The following is a 24,534-nucleotide window of genomic DNA, read 5'->3' as shown; positions in this document are numbered from 1 at the left end:
TCCCTGTCTCTCTGCATCCCTATTTCCTTCTATAAGGAGAGTAGTCACACTGGCTTTAGAGCCCACCCTAATCCACTAAGGCCTCACCCCAACTTGATTACATCTGCAAAGACTCCATTTCCAGCCCTAGCTGGTTTGGCTCAGTTGATAGAGCATCAGCCTGCAGACTGAAGAATCCCGGGTTCGATTCTGGTCAAGGTTGCTTGCCCGATCCCCAGTAGGGGTCATGCAGGAGGTAGCCGATCAATGATTCTCTCTCATCATAGATGATTCTATTCTCTCTCCCCTCTCCTTTCCTCTCTGAAATCAGTAAGAATATATTTTAAACACACACACACACACACAAACCCCCATTTCCAAATAAGGTCACATTCACAGGCTCCACGTGGACATGAATTTTGGGAGCCCAACCAGCTTGCCTGAAGCCCTGAGAAGCCCCTGACACCTGGAGGTCTGCCCACTTTCAGACCCCACCATGGCACAGCTCCTCTCAAACCCCACCATGGCACAGCTCCTGCCCCCTCCCAGGCCTCAGCAAGGATGAGTGCAGGTCACCACCTGACACTGGAGCAGGTCATCCTCAGGCTTCAGCGGGAACGTAATCTGAAGCCGCTGTGTGATGGGGGCCCAACCCTGGGGACCCTCTGGGGGGTTATGGACTATGTTCTGGGAGTCCCTCAGGGAGTGTCCGACCCCCCTGCAGCAGGGCTGACATTGGGTCTGTGTCTCTGCGGGGCCAGCCCTACACTCCGACTTCCCATCAAGGAACTGTTCCCGCCTCATTGCCCTACAAAGGAGGCGACTTGGGCTCTTCCATGAGGCTCTTCCATGCGTCCCCAGTGCACATGGCCAGCCTCTCCATGGGCCCTCACCACACAGGGCTTTCTAGTCTTAAATTGCTATTTATTCCAATGATCTGCAAGAAGACAGAGGTGTCAGGTGCCATTGGTGGGATTCTATATAAGCCAGTTTCAATGGCAGAGAAAATATCAAGCAAGAATGATGGTCCAACAAGGAACCAAGGAGACATCTTGTTGCCACATTAGAGAGAGTGAAGACGACGATGTACTAATTAAATAGGAGACTAAACAGGACAAACCTTTTGAACAGGAGACATAACATTTAAGCGTAAAATCAACATGGTGGGGGAAAGGTCGCAGAAGATCAAGTGAGGCCTCACACTTGAGCTTCTCCATTTTCTTATGGATCAATATTACATTTTTTCCAGCTAAAATGCAACAGCAGAGTTATTGCTGACCTTTCGCTCACCCTTCTGCTGTGAATACAATCACAGCAAAAGAACAAATGACTTTATAAGCCACAGAATTTTTCTGATCCAAACCCCCAGGTGAGCTGAAATCTTCCTCAAAAATCTATTCCACTTGAAAATAGGAAGAATGAGCTGCTCCTCTAATCAGACACTAGAGAACACCATCGCCATGAAAAATAAATCACCCATCAAAAATGGTTTGTCATCACTGCCAGTGGCACAGGTAGGACTGCTGTGCCATCCTTCCTAAAAGTCAACACAAGTGTCACATGTGAGATCGATGCCTTTGTGAGCCAAGCTGCAGTTACCACGGTGATTCCATCATGCCTTCTTTATCTCAGAAATTATTTAAGTCACTGTCCAAATTACTTCTTATGAATCGAGAGGAAGTCCCATGTGGAGAGGAAAATCCAACGGTTTCTTTGAGAAAGCCACCTTCAGGATGGAGCTGCTACTCCAGGCTCCTAAGGAGAGACTCCAAACCAAGCCGGTTTACATTCAGATGAATTTGGCTTCAAAAACTTGAAGCTGGACTTTGCCGGTTCCCCTGTAAGACGAGCTCCTCTGGACCAGTGCACTGCCAGCCCCTGTCCTGTGGCCTCCTCGTTTTGCCAAGTGCTTGCACTGGTTGTTTTAGGTTGAGTCCTGGGTCCACATGGAGAGGCACTGTGTTCTCACACTGCCTGTCCTCAAAGTCTCCCTGGTAAAAAATAACAAGGACATGAAACATGAGAGCTGATTTTAATAGGCTTTTTGATTCACAGTAAAATAAAAATAATTTTTCCACTATTAAAAAGATATGGATTCTCTTTAGATCTAATGAGTGACAACAGTAGAGCTAATATAGAAACTCTACACCCATGTAACAGGGAAACTTGCCTAGACGTGAGTGGTTGGCTTAGCAGAATCCATAATCTCCTGGAGACTGTGCAGTCCCATGCCAGGGTAGGGTTGTATGATAGTGATTACCTACTGGGTATTATATTCATGTAAGCAGCAAGTTATTTTGATTCTGAGTCTTATTAACACAGAGACTATTTCCCATTTTGAAATGATCAATATACTATGCTTAAGGAAGGTGGATTAATTTTAGATTCTATACTCTACTTACTTGGTTCTCCTTCAAGCTAATGGAGTTCCAGTAGTGTTTGATCTTCAATAATTTTTTAAAAATAGGTGTATGTGGACATACCAAGTAGATGTGCCTAGTCATTGAAACTTATCTTCTTTTATTTTTTCTTTCCCAACCTACTTCTTTTTTTTTTTATTTTTTCCATTAGCATTTATCTCCTCTATGCCTTTTTCCACCTCCCCTCCTCCCCTCTATCTTCTCCTTTATTTACACTTCAAAATTTAAGATTGGGTTAAAGGGAACATTAATTAAAATAACTTAATGTATTTAAGGAGAGGAAAAGAATCTTAAGACTATGGCCAAGCCCTTGGTACGTTAGATCACCCCGCAGAAATGTGAGCGACTGTGCAGCCCATGGGGCAGTGAGCAGTTCCCGTGGGGCAGCAGGCAAGCCTCCAGCCAGGTGGGGAGAGGGGAAGGGCAATGGGAAGCAGCTTGTGGGGTTGGATCAGTCTCCACAGAACCCCCACGCCAGGGGGTGCAGGAGAAGGTCAGGCAGGTGTAGAATGCAGAGGAATGGCATCCTTTCTCTCCCCACTTCTCCTTCCAGCTTACCCAGGTCCACCTGAAGGGGGTCCGTGGAAACCTAGGCCAGGTGGGGAGAAGAGAGCTGCCTCGCAGACCTCTGCACACTGACTCCCAGGGTGGCTGCCTGCACTTCGGCCTCCAGTGGGTGAATGTGAAAGGGCACCCCTTCCTTCAGGGGTCAGAGCCCTCACGTCCATGTACTGATGGGCAGAGAGCCCTCACCTGGTCAGAATCCCATGAGCCAGAGCACACGGCACAACCAAACTCCTGGGCCTTCCTGAGCCTCTGCGACCCTGAGGCCTGGGACCCCTCTCTCCATGGGAAAGTGAAATGCAGGCCATGAGCCCAAGCTTCAAGGGGGGCAGTGCCTACCATCCCTGAGCGCTCAGCCCTCTGATAAAGCAGGACAGTGAGCAGGAGACTCTATCCACAAACTAACAGCTTAAGGGGACTGTATTAGAGCAAAGCGTGCATGATGGGTGGCCAGGCTAGGGAGGGGTGGTCACCAAGGTTGGCTGGGATGGAGTTTTGATAGCCAGAGACTTCAGCAAATCAGCATTATTATTGCAAATTCCAAGGTTCAGTGGAACCAATAACACACTCTAGGGCAACAGAAATAACTGAGAAATTGTGATTCACTTGTGTGGGGTTATAATGACAAAAATGACTCTGCAAAGTTTGCCATCTTCTTCAAGCTTGGCAGCTAATTCCACCCACTAGTTAAAGAAAACAACTTATAAATAAAAAGACAAAACTTTAAATGGAGTGTTTCTTTTTTTCAATCAAAAATGAGGTTGAATGCTGGAAATTCAAATTATGAAGAGAAATATACAGGGAAATAACCACAATTTCTCTGGTGTATCATTCTATTTACAGAAAATTGGGATTTAGTTGATAAGTATTTTTGTTAAAGGTAAAAACAAATCTACTTCAATATTTCTATTTTTTAATCCTAAAATTCAGGTGGAAACTAACTCACCTATTTTCAAACTAAATGAGTCTCATGAAGAATATCTTTACCAAGAAAATGTACCATAAAAGATAAAGACCTGGTATGTTGTAATTTTTCTTCTTTCAAACAAAAAAGGGAAGAAAGCCTATCTCATATGAAAGACGGTGGTTGGGTTCGTAGCTCCTGATCCTTCATGAGGGTAGTTTACATAGGAGACCTGGCCTTTAGGACACTGCAGGACCTCATGTGACTAAGACTCAAGGGACTGAATCTTAGTGGGACTGCGACCATCAGAGCACTTAGGGGCCATGAAGCGTCGCCAGTGCCCATGACCCCCACACAGTAGCCAGCCAGCACCGGGACATTTCTTGGCAGGTATGGGAACCCTAAAGCAATGCTAAACTCTACACACCACCTCACACACAACTGACCTCCTGCCGGTCTCCTACAAAGCAGCCACATGAGGGTTTAAAAAAAAAAAGTGCCTGTAAACATTTCACGGTTGGGATTGAAAAAAAGAAAAAAAGTACACACATAAAGGTGACTCACGTGAATGTCTGTATTTTTTTAGATGTGGCGTTTCACCTTGGTTTATATAAACGATGAGATTCCCACGACGCATGGGGGGGCCTGTGGTGACACTGGAGAACTTGCAGCAGCATCTGTGTAAGGTCCGAGGACACAGCCATGCAGTCCCCTCATAGAACCGGCCACGAACATCGCTGCTGTGCAGTCACGGCCCAGGTCACTTCCGCTGGGGAAGGACAGATGAGGCTGAAGGAGGTGGACTGCCTATGTCCCTTCCCTTTCCCTTGTCATCGGGTTTGCGAATAATCTCTCGTTGGATCAGAGGCAGCTCGTGAGATGTATACAGTCCCGTCTGCCAATTCCCCCCACCCAAGGCTCCACAGCGGGTCTAACTCTCCCACCAGCTGGACCTGGTGGTGACCCCCCACCCACTGAGCTGCCCCTTCCCAGCCAGGAGGGTGTGGGGCCCTGTGAGTCTGGTTGCCTTCCAGTTACTCCCAAACCCAAGTGCGTGGCTTTACTTTCCTCTTTTGATAACATTATAGAATCTGAGAAAACAGCTCATGTGCCCTCATTTTTAATGATATAATGTAATCTCATTTTTAATTACCTGAACAAAAAGGTTTCAAGTCCATCAGATTGCCTCTCAGGGCTGCAGAGGTATTAACGGGCTCCAGAACCAATTACCTACATTTCCTTTTTACTTATTGCAAATGTGACCTTTTGTTAGAATTTGATTGCGAGTTTCCTGCTGTGAGTGGGTAACCATGGGCGTCTTGGGCCGGCTCCCCTCACGTCAGGGCGGCTGTTCATTTTAATTCCCTCTGATGGCTGCAGGACAAGTAAGTGTCTGGGACCCGGCGCCATAATGAGAGGAACCCGGGGCCATGCGGCCCTTCAGTGACAGACCCGCACATCCAGGGCGTGGGTGGAGGGAAATCGCCTGCCATCTGCCCGGAGGAAAGCAGGGCCGTGTTCTGCATGTGGTGTGAGGACCATGGCGACTGCTGTAAAGATACGGCTGGGGCCGGAGCGGGAGCTGAGGGAGATGGAAGGACGAGAAATGGAGCCCGGTGAGAGGGCATCTGGGTGGCGGCAGCCTGAGAGCTCACAATTCAGTGCCGAGCACAGGGGAGTATCATGGAGTCCGAGACGCAGGAGTCTAGAAGGAGCCAGAGGGGTCCGGCCAGTCCTGAGGAATAAAGAATCCCACAACAGGGCACGCTGTGTGTCCCCTTCCAGCCTAGATCCATTTCCTCCACATGCTAAGGCTCCTGGGTACCTGCTCCTGGGTTCATGGGCTGTCCTAGCAGCTCCCACCACCTCCTTGCTCCTAAGTACATATAATACATAGAGGAAGGAGGGAGGGGGGAGGGGAGGGTAGTAAGGAGGGGGCTGGTTTGGGGAAGTCAGCAGAGCACGGCTCAGGGGCACCCTGGGTTGGGGTCAGCTCCTCAGGGAGATTACTGGAGACGGAAGACTGGGATTTCGCCCCACTGCAGCCTGGCCCAGGGCAGGGTTAGCCAGACTAGCAAGGATGGGGAAGGGCCTGCAAGAGACAGGGCAGGGCTCCAAGCCCAGGGAGTGCTCACTGCAAGCTGCAGTCCTGGCAGCCCTGGCCTTTCCCTACGACCTGGGGAGGTGAAAACACATGGAGCCCCAGCAGCCGCAGTCCTAGCCTCGGAGAGTCAGGAGCCCCGTGACCCCTGGCCCAAGATCAGAGCCTGGGTCCCAGACAGGGTGGCTCTTTCCCATTTTCTGCTCTCAGCCATCTGAGGATGTCATGGGGACACCTTAAGTAGCCATAGGACAGAAGGGTGGGGACACCAGCCAGCCAGCTGATCCCTAACCCTCACTGATGGAGACGTGGGCCATTAGGAGGATGTGACTCCGGTGGCTGGGAAACCCAGGAGGCCCCAAGTGCTGGGATAGAGAGGGGAGCTGTCAGTGACCAGAGAACGTGACCTCTGTGTGGTCAGTCCCCAGTCAGTGCAGTCAGAGTAAGTGCTGGGCTGGGCACCAGACCTGCGGGGAGAGGAGCGGAGGGCCCAGCCAGAGGGTGAACGACAAACTCACGCTCAGGGACACATGTCCCTTAGCAAAGGAAATGCAAGGGCCATTTGTGTGTGTGTTTGGGGTGTCGGGGGGGGGGGGCGTAGCCCCTACTTAACTCCCAGGCTGTTTCCTAAGGAAGCCCGAGGCCAGGCACCTTGGGAGTGTCCTGATAGGAGACCACTGAACCATGCTGCCGGCCCAGGGCTTCCTGGGGTGGGAGGCGAAGGACAAGCACAGACAGATCTCAGGAGCTCTGGGACAGAGGGGTGGATGGGGCGGTGGGGAGAAAGAAGCATGGGGGTGTCCTAGAGAGGGTCTCCCCCTGCAGCCCTTTCCAGAACCACATGCTTCCCTCTGTGTTTTAGCGTAGCTGACCAGCTGGCCTACCGAGTACCCCCAGCCCACGCCTGCTTGCCTCGCCCCCCTGCCAGGGCTCTTCATCCTCCCGAGGGAGCCTTGAGGCCCATGGCACTGGCAACCTTAGGGAGGGATGCAGTTCCAGAATTTCCAGCTGGACCTGGGAGTGTTTTCCCCACCCTTTCCACAGAGGTTTCCTGTGGGGTTCCTGAACTTGCAGGCCTCCCCCCTCAGTGGCATCATCTCCTGGCAACGAACACTGGGGAGGTACCTGCTGACTTGGCAGACAAAGTTTGAGAATCATCCCACTCGTGGTTGGGGAGCCATCAGGTTACATGATGGCCATTCCAACTGCAAAACAAGCTCCGTTCATTAATAAGCCGCCATAACTCACACGGAGGGCGCAGAAGGCGTGCAAAGGAGCGTGGTCCACCCACAGTTTACAATACAACTAAATCAAAGGAGCATTAGCACCCTCGGAGCTGCGGACCAGGCCTCCCGCAGTCGGGGGAGAGGTGGGAGTGATGGAAACACAGTGCCCGGGGCCCACAGCTTGCCACGCACCCTGAAATGAAGAACCTCCTGGGAAGATAGGAGCGCTGTGTTCACACAGTGACTGCTGGAAAGTTACCTTTTCCAAAGTGGACGAAAGAAGTGAGAAGAGGAGCAGGTGGCTCTCGAGATTGACACTGTGAGTTGTCACCTGGAAGGGAGGAGGATGGGCGTCCTGGGAGCTGAGAGTCCTGAACAGGAGGGGCTGCAGAGAAATGGTCCGAATGCTTTCATCCAATACCTGGTCCTGCCTTTGCTTTGCCTGGCTCACCAGTGCTGCGGTCAGCTCTCTGAACTCGGGCCACACGCCTTAAGAAGGGTCTCAGGAGGGAAAAGCAGCAGAGGTGACTGCACTTGGAGAGATGGGACTGTACTGTGAATGCCACCAGCATGGGCAGAGGTAGGGGACAGAAGCGCCCACCTGCTGGCCTGGGTCCCTCAGGCCCTCCTAGGTAGAGCCCTGCCCACCTCAGCCCAGCCCAGATACTGAGATGGAGCAGCAGCTGTATCCAATCAGATGCCCTTTTCATCAAGCCCAGGAGCCGGATCCCTGCTCACTGATGAGGGCTGTGCATTCGAGGTGAGACCACTGGTCCTGACTGCCCTCAGATCCCGGTCCCTCCCCGATCCTGCACCCGACTGGGTGGGGCTGCCCTGGACACCCTGGCCAGTGCTTTCTTACTGGAGGGTGGGGAAGGAGAAATAGCTATTCCTTCACTCCCCGCCTGGGTCATCCCTCCTCCTGGGTTATAGCTTCTCCCAGACGGCACAGGCTGGTGAGCATGCCCCTCCTCCTTGTCTTGCTTCTCCATTTAACTCAAAACATGTCACTCCAATTCAGTTGCCAGGTGGCCCAGTTATCTCAGATTAGAGGCCCAATGCATGAAAATTTGTGCAAGAATAGGCCTTCCTTCCCCTGGCAGTCAGCACCGGCTTCCCTCCACCGCCCGCAGGCACCTGGGCTGGATTTCCTCTGCCCTGGCTTCATCAGGAATGATGTCCAGTCTAATTAGCATACTATTCTTTTATTATTATAGACTAGTGGCCCAGTGCATGAAATTCGTGCATGGCCGGGGCGTTTCCTCAGCCCAGCCTGCACCCTCTCCAATCGGGGACCCCTAAATCGGGATCGGGCCTAAACAGGCAGTCGGACATCCCTCTCGCAATCTGGGATCACTGGCTCCTAACCGCTCACCTGCCTGCCTGATTGCCCTAACCCCTCTGCCTGCCTGCCTGATTGCCTCTAACTGCCCTCCCCTGCCAACCTGATCTCGCCCCCAACTGCCCTCCCCTGCCAGCCTGACCTCACCCCCAACGGCCATCCCCTGCCAACCTGATCTCGTCCCCAACTGCCCTCCCCTGCTGGCCTGATCTCACCAACTGCCCTTCCCTGCCAGCCTGATCTCGCCCCCCAACGGCCATCCCCTGCCAACCTGATCTCGCCCCCAACTGCCCTCCCCTGCTGGCCTGATCTCACCCCTAACTGCCTCTGCCTTGGCCCCCACCACCATGGCTTTGTCCAGAAGGAAGTCAGATGTCTGGAAGATGGCCAGTTGACCCAGTCTAATTAGCATATTGCCTTTTTATTAGTATAGAGAGATTATATAGGATAGGATTGTTTAAATGGGGGGGGGGAGCCTTTTACAGCAGGAGGAGATGCTCTTGGCAGACAAAAATTCATAATCCCTATATCTGGACTGATATCCAGCCATATGCACTATACTGCCAAACGGGTCATTAAAAAATTGAACCGCTTTCTTACACCAAACAGATGTTGCCCTTAAAACCCCTCCTCAGCCCACACCTTAGGTTCTGCCTTCGAAGTTCACCCAGATTAGGTTCTGATTGGTCAGTTTCTATGCCAGTCAGCCTCAGAAGCTCCGCCTCCTAGGCAGCCATTGGCTCCTCACAGTTCACCCAGATTTGGTTCTGATTGTTCAGTTTCTATGCCAGTCAGCATCTCCAGGCCTATCTCCGGGCCTGATCAGAGAGGTGGGGCTGATCAACAGCCACCCCAGGCTGCTGGTGAGTGGGCTGAACTGTATAATACAGATTTCCAACTGCCTTCTAGCAGAGAACTGTTTCATCAAACTGGTTCTTGCCAAAGATTTGGTGTGCATGAGAAGACAAGCAAGGCCTCTGGCTCAGTGGGGTCTGGTGCTGCCCAGGGTGGGGGACCACAAAATGCCCGGACACCAGAATGGAGATAAGCATGTCTAGGGCTGCCACACACTGCTGGGCAGGTAGAGGGGGCAGCTCGGGGCCCCACTGTCAGATGGGCAGCTACACTTCCCCATGGATACAACTGCCATACCCAGAAGGTGACCTTGAGCTAATGACATGTTCAAAAGCACAGATGTTACAAATGAGCTCCCAGCACTCCAGTCTGGACTCTGCCCTCTGATGCTGGCAGCTTCACTACAGCCAAACCCAGACCACTGCCTCCCGTGACCTACCTATAAAATCAGAGGAATGCAGGAACATCACAGTTAACCAAAATGGCAATTAAATGTCGACTATACCATGATCTGATTCTCCAAACGAGCCTCAAAGTACAAGACCAGAAACAGCAGAAGCTGGCAAGGCCCTGGAACTCAGGCGGGGTGCTGCATTCATGGCCGTCATGGCTTTCTCCTGACATCTGACTCACTTCCCCACCTTTCCTGACTGCAGAAATTCCTTGACCAAATCACCAGCCAGAGAGGGCCAACTACTTCTCTGATCTTTTTGACTTTATAGTTGGGATCATTCCTGTTGCCCATCAGGTAACCTAAACTCATCGCCCTTCCCCACCCGCTGCTGCAGATGTGATGAACGAAGGTATCAAGGTCTGCCCCTCTGACAGCAAGGCTGGGGTCCCCTTGCCCACACCGACTGGCACTGGGCTCTGAGCTTTCAGACAATGCCATGTCCACAGCCAGCCTCAGAGGAGGTGTTTATGATCCCTGTTACAGACAAGGAAACAAAACTCCCAGAGATAGCGACTTTCACACTGGTCACCAGCAAGCTGGGATTCGAGTCCTGCTTGAACCAACTGCAAGAGCCAAGCTCTGCCGTGTTGTTGTGTCTGGTTGAGGGGCCCTGTCAGGAGTTGGGGCTGTGCTCCTGGGCTGACCTCCCTGCCTGATTAGATGGTCTGACCAGGAACCACGTGTGCTGTGAGTGTTCCTGGAAAAGGAAGCACACTGGTACCCGCTGGCCAGCTGTCAGTGAGCACTCTGACTCAGTGTGACGACAGAGAGGGAAGGAGATGCCAGAATGCAGCTACACCCCAACCCCATTCCCTAAGCCCTCCCCATTACATGTCCTCTCTTTCGAGGTTGAAACAGGTTCTCTGCCACTGGAATCACTAAGTTATGAAAATGCATGAAATCCCCAAAGAGAGAAGTCAAATAAGAAAAGCATAATTATTGCAAAACAGGAGAAGGAATTTAATGCACATGAAATAGTCCCAGAACTGGAAGGTGGACCCTTGAGATAATTTCAATATTGGATCTGCCTGGTCTCTGTCTTCCCGTCTTTATTTCCTAAGGTCTGTGCTGTGACATGACAGCCCCGAAAGCAGATAATCTACATGGAGATTAAGTTGTTAGAAGAGTTCTTACGACTCCTAATTCATATTTTATAAGCCTTTGTGCTTTTGGAGAGTGATCAACTGAAATTTAATTGGGTTCGATGTTATCATTTAACATTTTAAATAACTGCACAAAAATGAAATTTAAAATCCCCCCCCCCCTGCCTAATAAATTAGTGCTGTAATACTGATAGTAGCCTCTGACGGACTGAGCACAGGTAGGCATGAGTAGAGGGGGGCTGCCCATAGGCCCTGCAGGGGCGCCAAGGGCTGTGAGAACTTCCATTGAGCATCACCCTCCCATTCAGTCAGACACTCGATGATTCAGAGCATCAGTGGCTTCATTTTATGAAAAATGCTTAATAGCCATGAAAGTCAGCCATAGGCAAGCCTGCTGCCTCCTCACTCATCCAGGAGGAGGTTCCCCCTCGTTTTGGGGAATCCTGGCCTGGCAAGGTTGTTTCTAGGCCAGGTCAATCTTCTCCCAGGTGAGGAGGTGCTTCCTGAGAGTCTGCCAGAGGCTGCGTTCATGCGGAACCCAGCACCCTGGGCTCGCAGGGCCCCACAAGCCTCACAGGGAGTAGCAGGGGTCACTCTATAGTCCCCTCCTCCACAGAGACCTCCCTGCCCATGGCCAGGTCCGCCACATGACAGGACCAGCCTGCCCAGAGGTAACCCTTGGGGGCGAGGGGTCAGCAAGTCCTTCCTGACAGCGCCTGGCAGGGTGTTTGAGAGAACACTTGGAGAATGGGGCTCCTGAGGGGCTCCAGACCTGGACCAGCCTCCCACAGTGGCCCCCTTGTCCTCTTCATGCAACGGAGCTATGATTCCAGGCTCCCAAGCAACCCTCCCTTTCCTGGGGCAGGTTTGAGTGGCAGCACCATTTCCACATGGTTGTGGCCTCCCTGCCATAGATGCATCAGAATGTCAGCCACTCAAAGGGCGGCCACCACCCTCAGGCAACTCATGGGGACCCAGTGGATGGACACAGTTATGCACCACTGCCCTCTGGTGGACAGGTCAGGGCCCACGACATGGGGAGGGGCTGACAGTGCCCACGCTAGGACCCCGGCCCAGGAAGCACATGCTGGCCCGCAGGCCTGGGACACAGAGCCGGTGTCCACTTGCCTTTCAGGGAAGGATAAGTTTGCATGGCTCTTCCTGTTATACAGACCCGCTCTGGCTGGTGGTGGGACGGGGCACATCTGGGGCTTGAGACAGGGTATGCAGCCCTATCTACTACCAGGTGCCTCACCTGAGCTACTTGTGCATCTCACTTGATGTGACAGATTTCCTCTAATCTATCCTCAAGGAATCATTTCAGCCCCAGGGCCAAGGAGGCTTCCGCCCTGGGGGAAGCCCAGGAAAGGCATGGTCCCCTTTCCTTCCAGGTGGACTGGGCTGTAAGAACAGGTGCAGAGCTGTGAACGCATGCATCGCTGCGCTGTCTATGAAAGATCGAACCCCGGCAGCTCCCAGGTTCTCTGCATCCTCTACAGCAGGGGTCCTCAAACTTTTTAAACAGGGGGCCAGTTCACTGTCCCTCAGACCGTTGGAGGGCCGGACTATAGTTTAAAAAAAACTATGAACAAATTCCTATGCACACTGCACATATCTTATTTTGAAGTAAAAAAACAAAACGGCAAAAACACCCGCATGTGGCCCGCGGGCCGTAGTTTGAGGACGCCTGCTCTACAGTAACCATCAAACCACAAATGTTCTTCATGTCTATTAAGTTACTACAATGAAGTCACAACGTTTCCAGTATTACAGACTCGGGATAAAAGGCCAAAGGGCTGCACAACGTGGATCCAAGTAAAAGTCTGAAATTAGAGCCTCTCCATCTACAAGGTCCAAGGAAACGTTTTTTTCCTGTCTTCCTAATTTAATTTCTGGGTCATAAAACATGGACATGAAGAAGCAGGGACTCCATGGGGCAATGGGAGGAGGGGTGGGGACATGCAGGGGTAGGCCCAGCCATGCCATCAGGGTGCTCTGAGGGGGTTTCACCTGCACACCTCAAGCAGAGAAATGTCTGGGGTGGGGATCAAGCCTATAGCTTCTAGGTCCTCACTGCCTGCCCCTCCAGGGTTGGCCATGGAGCAGGGGCCTCAAGACCCAGCTCCCTCAGTCCTTCTCAACCCTCAGTGACCAACCACCTCACTGGCATCGAAGAATCCTCTTCAAAGGAGCCTTCCCTCCCCTCACTCTGACGCCTTTGATCTGTCCCTGAAACAACTTTGACGGCCTTTGTCCCTCTCCTGGACTCTAGGGAGGCTCCAGTGCCGATGCCCCTTGTACCCCACCAGGTGGAGGGGCCCTGACAGGGACAGGTGTGACCTCACAGGCCAGCCTTCCCCCTGCACACCAGCTCGCTCCTGTCCACTCTTACATCTCATAGGGCAGCCGCTGCACCCTGTCCACTTATGGGCTTATTGATGTCTGCACTCAAGTGCCCTAAGGAGACCTGAGACATAGTATGATCCCCAGACAGGTTCCCAGACGGAGGCTGGCCTTCCTGGCAGATATCTGGTGAAGACTCCAAGGCCAGGCTGAGATGTGCAGGGTCCCGAGGACTCTGCCCTGCTCCCCGTCTGCTGCTGCGAGACCAGAGACGGGGCCAGCTGCCCTGACAAGAACTTTCGTTCTGAACTGTGACTTCAGTATTTTCCCCCAGACTCCACCCATCTCTAATGACAGCTTCCCCGGCTTCAGGAATAGGACCACGAGCACACTGCTCCTTCTCACGCTGGCCCCTGACTTCCCAAAGCCTGAAAACCAAGAACATCTGCATCTGGACATCCATGGCCCGTTAGTTCGCCCCTGAATGGCATCACGTCCTCCACTCTCACCATAAAATTTACATGAGGTGGGTAGAGATGCACTTTGCTAAAAGAACTGGCTGTAAAACTGATCCTTCAGCAGGATCCATGGGGTTAAGAACATTCTAGTGCATTCTGTGTTTGTTAAAACACAGTTGTCACTGGACATCTGCAGCACTGCCGCTTCTGCTGAAAACCCAGTGATGAGCTGTGCCCACAAACAGCTGGTCCTCCAGCAGTCACTCTCTTCATCTCAAGTGTCACTTGACTTTTGTAGACATCTGTGATTGGAAAGTAGGCCTTTGAGTTAGGGCCACATCCCTGTGCAAGGTTCACTGGGACCTGTGGTGGAATTCATGGCGGGCAGGGCTTCCCCAAGTCCAGCCCCAGCAAAGGCATCCTTCCCTGGAAGGAGCTGGGGGCACAGGCACCAGGCACAGGGGATGGAGGCAATGAGGGTGCCAACCTCCACTGTGGAGCCCGCTGATGATGCCACTTCTGAATACAGGCAGGCTTCCTGGTGTGACCTCACAGCTGGGACATCTCCCGTTAGTGCAGCACACAAACTTGCTTGTACAAAACTGGTCATTTTAATGCAAATAATAAATTTCCTCTTCATAAAAGTCAAGTGGTTATAATTCTTACTTTTGTTTTCAGTGAACCCAAGAGAACAGTCCACATGGTGGGTGGGTGGGGCATGGGTCTGTGTGGAGACCAATCCTGCTGAGGTCTCAGAGGGGCCAGGACAAGGCTGTGCCCTAAAAAGAGTCCCCAGAGCTGCACCTGGCCAACCCTCCTCTCTGTCTGCTTACCTGTAAACCAGGAAATAACATGGCTTGGCAGGCTCTCAGGAGACAGACAGTGGAATGGACACAAAGTGCCTGCTGTGCAGTCGGGAGGTCAGGGCCCTTCGCTGGACTCAGACACTAGTTGTCCCTTATGGCTGCATGATTACTGTATTGGTGAGTGGTTCTCAGAGCTGGGAGAGGGACCGCCTCGGAGCACAGCCAGGCCTCGCACTGCAGGGCCTCCATCTCTCCTCTGCTGCGTCTGGTCTGGCTAATGAGATACTGCATTTAAATGCTCCTGTTCTAACAGTTTTCCATTTGCTTCTATTTGGCTTCAGAAATAATTACTTCCATTTTTATATCTCAATATTAATGGATTGGTGTAACTGTTTCACTTTCTTATTCAAATTACTCGAGTTTTTGTGTTTATTCAGGGGGGCGTGGGTTTCATAAAGAGGGTGGTCCCTAATTATCTTTCCCTCACCTAGGGAAGCTGCCCCACTGTGCACATTCTGCTGAGTCCTAGAAGTGGTGGGCATGACGCTCCACCTTAGTGCCAGACCCAGCCACATCACCTACCTGAAGAGGTTGCCGGCCCGGGTCCTCAGAGCCTGCTTGGCTGAGCACCTGATGGCAGTCTCCCAAACAAGCCTCCCCCCACCCTTGTGGGCAGTAGCCACTTGATCCAGGCCTTTGTTCCACCTACTTTGGAATGTGAAGGGGGAGTAGTGAGTGTGTGAATGAGTCAGAGAGGTGAGTGCATCCTGTCCCCATTCTAGGGGAGTGTCCCCCAAACTCATGTCCACCCAGAACCACAGAATGATACCTTACTTGAAAATCAGGTCTTTGCAGGTGTAATAAGGTCATACTGGGTTAGGATGGGCTCCAAATCCAAGGACTAGTGTCCTTATAAAAAGGCCACATGAAGGCAGACACAGGGAGAGGCCATGTGAAGATGGAGAGATGTGTCTACAGGGGAGACAGTGGCCACCAGAAGCTGGAGAGGCCTGCAAGATCCTTCCTTAGTGCCTTCAGAGGGAGCGAGGCCCACGAGGCCCTAGGGACACCTTCTGCCCTCTGGCCTCTATGAGAGTAATTTCTGCATGTGAAGGTTTCCTGGGGCTGCCCTGGCATGTGAGGGTTGGTTAGGGCAGCCCCAGGAAACAGCACATTGCTCCCTGGACTACCATGTGTCTGCAGTGCCCAGTAAACAGCTGCTGTAAATCACCGACTTCTATGGGATAGAGCAATGCATGCAATGCTTTCTGCCATCAAACCAGGCAACTTTGCGCACTGCATACACACAAAGTCACAACTCAGAGCCCCTTTTCCATGTGTCTGGCCCAGTGGGACCCCTGGCACAGCAAAGAAGAGGGGGCTCAGGGCATCCCACCTGGGCATTGTGGTGTCTTTTAGGACAGCACTGAACAGGGGCCCTGTAATCCATCAATGACATTAGCGCCCTAGGTGAGGCTTAGCCCTCACTCCTGGGTCTCTCATCACTGTCTACACAGCCAGAGTGGAGGGCTGGCAGCTGTGGACTGTGACCTGGGAGAGCTGTTCTGTGATGTGAGGGTAGATCCATGACAAAAGTCAGGTGGGGTGGCTGGTGACATCAAATGGGCGGCTCCCTGACCTCAGGGGCCCCTGCTCCAGCCATCAGGGCTCCAACTATCCAAGTACAAAGTGGGAAGGGAGGGGTGGTATTGAGACGGAGCCCTGTTTCTGTGGGAAAGTACATTTGACTTCCTAACAGCCTCGGGATTGGTGATGCTCAGGTGCAGGGAAGCCGGGGCAACCTCACCTGGATGGCATCTTTGTGGACCCTGTGCCCTGTGCACAGAGATGCTCAGAGTGGGGAGTTCAGGACTCAACTGAACTGTGGAAACCCAACCACAGTCACTGGCTCTGAGCGCAGCTGCTGCCAGGTCACTTATTTCAGACACTGTGTCTGGACATATAGTTTCTAAGAAGAGATCTGTGGCTGGAGGTTAGAAATGGCAGATTGGAGACACCGTGTGTGATCACAGCAGCTGCAGGTTTTGTAAATGACAGGAAGCTGAAACTGTAGCTGAAGAGGTAACAGTAGAGTTTTCTACATTTCTCTTGGCTGCCTGATGTGGTCACAGAGGCTGTGCTCAGAAGCACCTGGCAGGAGCCCTGGCGGGGACCCCTCAGCCCACACTTATAAGGGACGTCCATTTTCAAAAGTCCCTTCAGTGGAAGAAACACACTTGTGAAGGCGGTCCTTAACGATGCCGTTTATTCACAGTAGGAACACCCCCCTGGGCAGCACGAGGACCGTCCCTACTTTAGCGAACAGAACACTGAAATGCTCACGTGCATAGCCTCCCAAGACCCAGGGGCATGGTCTGCTCTAGTGATGGTGCTGTTTGAACTGGAGGCCACAGTAACCGCAAGTTCCAGTTTTTGTTTCTTTGTCCTGAAACAATTCAAAAGGGAAGATTTCATATTTCCATATTCTACTTCAAATCTATTAGAGATTAGACACGGAAAGTACACACAAAACCTAAATGCACTGTCAGCCCGAAACACCTGTAAAGCCCAAGTCACCACTGAGCCAGGAACTGACGGTGCCCAGGGCCTGGGCCCAGCTCTATCTCCTCCTGCAGCCTCAGGCCCTGCCCTGGAACTCGGGGTCACCTCAGAGAACCACTTCCAGGGCATAAAGTGGCAGCACAGCCGCTTCTTGCCCTTGGCTCAATCCCTCCAGGAGGGACAGGGTCTCATCCGGAGCACAGACTGCAACTTAACTCGAGCAGGTGGGTCCCCACAGGGCTGGGTTCCAAGCTCACTCACACCACCAGCAGAAAAGGCAGCAGTGGGTCCTGCCAGCTTCCTTCCCCTTCCTATACATCTGGGCTTTCGCCTGTGGCTTCCTTCTCGGCTCTAATGTCCTGAGTGTTACTCCTCTTCTCTAGGCTCCGATTGTGTATTTAGCAAGAAACTTGGGCTTAAAAACGGTGAAAGCCAGAGAGACAGTGCTGGCAACACTAAGTACACTGCACAGCACGTCACAGGTGAAAAGATGCCACTGTGTTCAGCCCTGCAGTTGGCTTTGTAGGCAAGATCAAGTGGGAGAATGTGTGGTCAAAGGAACACTGCAAGGGCCACCCTGAGAGCAGGGAAAGGACAGAACAGAAAGATGGGTGAGCACTGGGGTCACATTACCAAATTTATGTAGACTTTCGGGTGACCGAGAGCCCCCCCACCGCCATCACACGACACTATGCGACTCTCCACTTCACTCACGGGCTGCTCGGCTATCAAATCAATGGCAAAGTTCTCATTCACCTGGAACAAGAAGATAAAACCTTGTGTAGATAAGTACAAAAACTTAATGATTTCATTAAATTTAAATCTATGTAGACACATGCCACCCCACATATTCATGTACTGCTGGCACAGGCAGAATTATATTCTGTACACTTTCTTTTAAATAAAATTGTAGATCGTCAAAACACACAAATAATTTAACAAATACATCTATATATGCATGCACACATTTAGCTTGTCATTGTACATAATTTCAAATTTAACGAAATGTCACAAGCATTCTCATTTCGTCTTTACCTGGGCTCAGATTGTTAACATTCTCCCCCATTTATCATTTGCTCTCTCCCCTCCCATCACTCTTTCTCTACACACACAGTTTCACAGCTCTGTCCACTGGGGAAGATTAGGAACAGTGACAACCCAGTGGCAATGAGTCCACGCCATCTCTGCCACCATTTCATACTAAAGGAAACAGGGCTCTGAAAACAGCTGGTTCCAGATCCAGAACAGATGTTCCAGATGAATGGGAGATGTGTGTCTGTGACAGAGAGAACGGAGCCAGCAAGGACGTCTACAGTTGTGTCAAAAGGGTAGCCAACTTGGGGACACTGTCAATCTGGAAATGGATATGGGAAATCTGAGGGACAATGGAATTGTAACAGCAAAGGACTGAAACACAAGACTACACTGAAATCCATGATTCCATAATGATATTTTTAAACTTCTTTAATTTCCTTACTATAGGGAATCAATTCATCATTTTTAAAACTTATAAGTAACAGGAAAGAATCTAGCATTTCTTCTTCTTTCCTCCAGATAACCAAAGTTTTTGTTTGTTTAGTTGTTTTTCTGTATATTTTTTATGCTACTAATAAGAGAATAGCATGCCTTACAGCCTGTGTGAGTTAATGATTTGGAGGCGCTTGTCCACGCTACAACCAGAACCACTACATCACCTGCCCAGTAGGGTTACCACAGACGAAGAACCTGACTCTGATCTGACAAAGCAGCTGGATCCAACCCGAGCATGCACGCTCTCAGAGGACCAGAGGTGCCAAACAGCACAGAGGGAGTGCAGTAGGCCAGGGCCAGCTGTGGACGACTCTACAGAAGAAACACCAGGTCCTATAACAGGTGAGGAAGAAAAGGTGTGTGTGTGTGTGTGTGTGTGTGTGTGTGTGTGTGTGTGTGTGACAGGAACCTAAGATTAGAGAAACTTGGACGCATCACAACTGCAAAAGAAAAACCTGGATATGTGTGGGGGGTAACGGGAACCTAAAGATCAAAGAAACCACAATACATGGGACTTATTTGGATTCTGAATCAAACAAGCTGTGAAAATTTTAAAAATACGACACAGTCGAGAATATTTAGGCCACCTAGATACTGAATTGAAAGGAACCTCTGTAGTCAGGTGAGATGATGCTGTCATTGTCAACACCTCCTGGAGGTGTGCACGGTCAATTTCAGATCTGATGACACGATACAGACGGTGGGGAGCAGGCTGGTGTGAACACAGCAGGAACAGGCGTGATGTCTTGGTAAACATCCTGTGGCACCTGTGGAAACTGAGTGACCAGGCACAAGGAGGAGGGGATCACTGAACTAGCTCCTCACTGCATAGTCACAACAGCATTCCAACATCCTGGCTGGGCAAATCATTTATCCGACAATGCCCTACTGTGGCAAAAGTGGGCACTAGACAGGAGACATGTCTTGGTTGTACTTGCCTCAATTAGAGCTGTCCTCGGTGACCACAGGAGACAAAGCACATGACACTGGGGAAACTGTAGAAGTGAACCATCGGTGTCTGCATGTAAAGGGAAAGAAGGGAACCCGGGCCCTCACAGTGCCCAGTGGGCCTCAGAGACCCACTATGCATGCCCCCTGGTCACCAGCCCACAAAAAGGCTGTGGCTCCTTTATTCCAAGCACTGCACATCCTGTGAAGAAACCCAGCAGTGCCTTCTCCAAGCTTCCTCCTTTCTGGGGCCATCTACAGCAATTACAGTTGCCCTCTGTGTCCAACACTCGGCTCCCAAGGATCAGCTTGCCTGATGGTGCCTCTTAAACCCAGCATCTCTTCCACATCTTTACCCAACCCAAGGTGGATGACAACAGCAAGACCACATCTTGAAAGTCACCCTCCTCTGAAGGCCAGAGGATCTCTCAACTGGAACACTCCACACAGAGGACAGTCAGAGGGGCAACACCATTCAGGTCTCCCAAAAGCCATCACAAGTTTACAGGAAGAGATGCTTAATGGAGACAAGATGGGGCAGTGCGAGGCTAAAAATCAGATTAATAAGTGTTGGCCAAGGTTATCCTGTGATTTGGGTTTGGGAATAATCTCAGTACTTGTTTATCATTATGGGTGAGGACTGCTAGGCCAGGTCAGTCCTGGCTCCCAGGGCCATGTGGCTTCCAGAATCTCACCTACACCAGAGGCCTACTGCTCTAGGGAAGACAAGAACACAGAGATTTGGTGTAGATAAATCCTTACAAATAAGGGGGTGGGGAGGATATAAGTTTAATAAAACTTTAAAATAAGAAGAACACAGTCAAGCTCAGTTAACTTTTCCAAAGCCAGCCAACTGTCCAGAGGACACACAGTCCAGCGACAGAGCCACTCCCACCACTCACACACAGAGAAGGCCCCACCTGCCACCAACACGGATGACACCAAACACCCCACCAGAACTCTGATGCCCTGAACCCACACAATGTGGACAACATTTTGGAAAGGTTTAATTATTTTTCAAACGTTTTGTCAGTGATAGAGTATGATTTTGTAAAGCTTTCCCTTAAAATTCTATTTTCAAAAACACAGCAGGAAGTTACCAGAAAATGTGCGGATGTTAAAACAAACACCACAAGTGTGCAGGGCTGCCGCCAGGGTGTTTTACAAGCTCCTTTAAGCACAATGCCTCCGCCAAGGGCTCCTGCTCCCTTACACCATACCTTACAGCAGTCTACATGGTGAGTGATGGCCCGCGCAAGCCACGCGCCATACAAATGAAGCCTCAGGGTGTAAATAATACGGTGTCTACCTCAGTGACAAATGTGTCACAAAGGCCACACTAACAAACTCCCATCATGCAGTCCAAGAAACAGGCTGTCTCCTGTGGGAAGGGCAACTGATGCTTGACGTCTGAGACTGACACGGGACTGCCCCTGTCATTCAGGACTGCAGCTCCAGGGCGACCCTGACCTCCCATGATTAACATCCTGGGACTCAGCTCAACCGAAGGAAAACAAAGAGCCCAGGAGTCAACGCCCAGTCACAGCACCCAACCACGGCCCAGCTTCAAATTCCGTTAAAATTCAGGGCTGCAGCGTGCCGCACTGCCCCGCGAAGGGACAAGGAAAGAAAGTATTACTGAACCTCATGAGGAGATCAGTACAGAAAACACGTCACAGCATCCCACACCCTTGGCTGTAAATGTAGTGTTTTCCCAAGTACATGGTGTGTCAAAGACCTTAAGTTGCCCAACCACTGTAAAAATTAGTCCTCTAGGTCATTAAGAGGTCACTAAAAAAAAAAATATATAAATATATATATATATATGAACCTATCTTTATAGTTACCTCTTGATCAACTCATCTGGGCCTAAAAATATTTAGATTTAAATCATTCATTTGTCAGTAAACTGTTCTATTTTTTTTAAACTCATGTTTTTGGGAGTGACAGTTCCTATGAAAAGTTTACTCCCTTATGTCAAACTGAGATTAAATCCATTAAAGATAAAATATACATATAAGTTTGCAAAATAATACCAAACTAGTACAAAAAAGAAATAACTCAGTTGAATAATCAATGTTTTGTAAAATTTTGACCTAATTAATGGAAACTTACAAGTTTAAAATAAACTAAAAGCCCCAGTTCAATTATTTAGAATATCAGGTGTTTTGTTTTTTTATAAAATATATTTTACTGATTTTTTACAGAGAGGAAGGGAGAGGGATAGAGAGTTAGAAACATCGATCAGCTGCCTCCTGCACACTCCCTACTGGGGATGTGCTCGCAATCAAGGTACATGCCCTTGACCGGAATCGAACCTGGAACCCTTGAGTTAGCAGGCCGACGCTCTATCCACTGAGCCAAACCGGTTAGGGCTAGAATATCAGGTGTTTTTAACACTAACATAAGTAATTATAATTAGCTAAACATAGGTGTGCACACACACATATACACAGTAAAAACTGAAGTTTTCATCCAAATTAATTTTTAAACTAAGTAAGTTTGAAGAAAATGCTCAAAAGCAGGGATAGGGAGGTGGAACACAGAAAGCTTTGTGGGCAATAAAACTACTCTGTGTGATACTGTAATGGTGGATAAAAGAGATTACACATTTGTCAAGACCCACAGAATGTACAGCAAAGAGTAAACCCTAATGTAAACTATGGGCTTGAATTGATACCAATAGATCAATACTCATCCAGTGTTTAAATCACTCACTTGTAAAAAATGTAGCACAAGGGAACTTACTGTGTGAGGGGAAGATGGGGCACATGGAAACTCTGTACCAGTACTTTCTGTGCAATTTCCCAGTATACCTACAGTCTTCTAAAATAATGTCTCTTGGAAACCAAAATAATTTTAAAATATTACTAAACACCAAATTTTTGTCGTAAGAGCAAAAGCCACAGCAGAATGCCAACTCATCTTTCACAGACGTGCTGTGCCCCTTCACAACTTGAGGATGATCCCAAACAGGAAAAGGCCCAGAGACCCCGAGCTGGGTAGCGGTACAGGATTAGGCAACACTAGCAGCACGTTATTGTCTTCAAAAGCTCTGATTTTGTTTGTTTAGCTTTGTTTTTAAATTGCTCCCTGTTGCGCTCTGCTATGGCAATCAGAAACCAGGGCCACAAGAGAAATCCCAGCAGAGAGAAGTCCGGGGCAGAACCAGGTGCCTGCTAGAGCATCAGAAGGCATGAGATAGGAAGCTGGGGGCCAGGCTGCAGAGTCGACTCCAGGACTGATTTGCTCTGAAGTGCCCCATCCAGCGCTCTGAACTCCATCTCCACCGCACTGCCCCTGCCCTTATGACACCCACAAAGCAGGATGGAAGTAGAAAAGCAGACTTTGGGAATGGACAATGTAACCAAGATCAAAGGGAAGGAGAAACACAACTTAGGGAAAGCTGAGGCTTAACAAGAAGAATCAACAGGCTGACTGAGGGGAAAGAGTGACTCAAAGTGATTATGGAGGACAAAACTTACTTTAATCTGAGGGTCTCAAGAGTATAAGGCACATAAATAAAGGAAAAGACCACTCCCATTTATATATAAAAAAGAACTACACTTACTACGTGTTGTTACATACTGTGGGGGGACAAGGTTAGCAAAACAGAAACAGCAGAAACATTTAACATTTAGAAAAATGCAGAATTCCAGAGCTTCTAGGATGTCACAAATTGGAGGGAAATTGTTTAAATCTTACATATTGATTTTTATATATTGTCGGTTACATAAAGGTTTTATGAGAGCTTACCTCTCTTTTAGTAGTGTTTTGCTTTTGTTTTTGTTTGTTTTTTTACTTACCTCTTTCTGACGACCTACAAATCGAATTTTCCTGTAGTCTTTATCATCATAAACCTGGTGGGGAAAAAGACCATATGTGATTTTTACAGCCTAATTCTGAAAGAGGTCAGTTAATATCCATTACAGAAAAGTGTTTTTCTCAACATTTACACCATTCACGATCAAACACATAAGGGGCAAGGTATCGTTGTGCAACCAGAGACATTTTTCTGCAAGACCCCTAAGATGACAATGAGCAGTAATCTGAACTGGAAGGCTGCAAGGTGGAGTGAGAGAGCAGAGGAGGCAAATTCAGGCAGAGGAGGTGCACCCCGCTCCTTCACATGGGGCCAATGGTTTATGTCCCCTCTAAATATACTGGTAACAGTTTAATAATATGGGTACTTACTCTTTCATCTTATGATTATAGTCTAAGACTATGTTTGTGTTTTTGACTACAGCAGACTCTCAAGTTATTTAAATGCACTATTTAATATCACACAAACATTACAAGTTATTTAAATGCACTATTTAATATCACACAAACATTACAAGTTATTTAAATGCACTATTTAATATCACACAAACATAAACATTAGTGTAATTTAAATGCATTATTTAATATCACACAAAAAGCCACAGAATCAATCGGGCGATTTCAGTCCACCGGGAAGCCGCCCATAGAGATCAACAGCTACGCTCTGGGTACCAGCTTCATTTTAGAGCTCAAGGACACTCCCACAGAATTTGCAAACGCTCCACCAACCCAGGCACCGCGGCACCCGTTTTTATCCACACCGGTTGGTGCGAGCGACAGAAGCACAGCTCGACTGTGCTTCGGTCGCACGGGGGACCCGCACGGTACTCAGCCGCCTTTCTCCGCGATCCCTCTCAGGGACCAGGAACCGGGGGACACGGAGGACCTAGGGCACTGAGGACAGCGGAACGACCGGGGTTCCTCGACGCACCGGTTACCTGGCCGGTGTGTGTGACCTTCTCTCCGGTTGGTGCGATGCGCACCCCAAAACACCTGACGCCCCGGGGCAGACTAAGCGCGGCGGCGCCACTCCGGCCAAGGTGCCTACAGAAGGTCACTGCCGCCGCCATCTTGCGGGCTGACCCTTGACCCGGCGCGTCGACGCACCAGCGTTGAC

At 49.9% G+C, this 24,534-nt stretch overlaps 1 protein-coding gene and 1 long non-coding RNA gene across 2 annotated transcripts; both read right to left on the bottom strand.

Annotated features, from left to right (window-relative positions):
- Positions 1-922: 922 nt before the first annotated feature.
- On the bottom strand, positions 923-5,594 carry LOC114230122 (uncharacterized). Its single transcript, XR_008555700.1, has 3 exons — positions 5,021-5,594; positions 4,432-4,636; positions 923-1,970 (listed from the first exon to the last, which is right to left on the bottom strand). It is a non-coding gene; the product is annotated as an uncharacterized LOC114230122 (long non-coding RNA).
- An 11,210-nt stretch (positions 5,595-16,804) lies between these two features.
- On the bottom strand, positions 16,805-24,532 carry NDUFS6 (NADH:ubiquinone oxidoreductase subunit S6). The gene is made up of 4 exons (XM_008161810.3): positions 24,356-24,532; positions 23,402-23,455; positions 17,751-17,873; positions 16,805-17,001 (listed from the first exon to the last, which is right to left on the bottom strand). The coding sequence occupies exons 1-4, from the start codon at positions 24,485-24,487 to the stop codon at positions 16,936-16,938; spliced, it is 375 nt and encodes a 124-aa protein (XP_008160032.1). The 5' UTR covers positions 24,488-24,532; the 3' UTR covers positions 16,805-16,935.
- Between the last annotated feature and the right edge of the window lie 2 nt (positions 24,533-24,534).

Source organism: Eptesicus fuscus, chromosome 4 (assembly GCF_027574615.1).
Source record: "Eptesicus fuscus isolate TK198812 chromosome 4, DD_ASM_mEF_20220401, whole genome shotgun sequence".
NCBI classification, from domain to species: Eukaryota; Metazoa; Chordata; class Mammalia; order Chiroptera; family Vespertilionidae; genus Eptesicus; species Eptesicus fuscus.
This window is presented reverse-complemented; position numbering and strand designations above follow the sequence as displayed.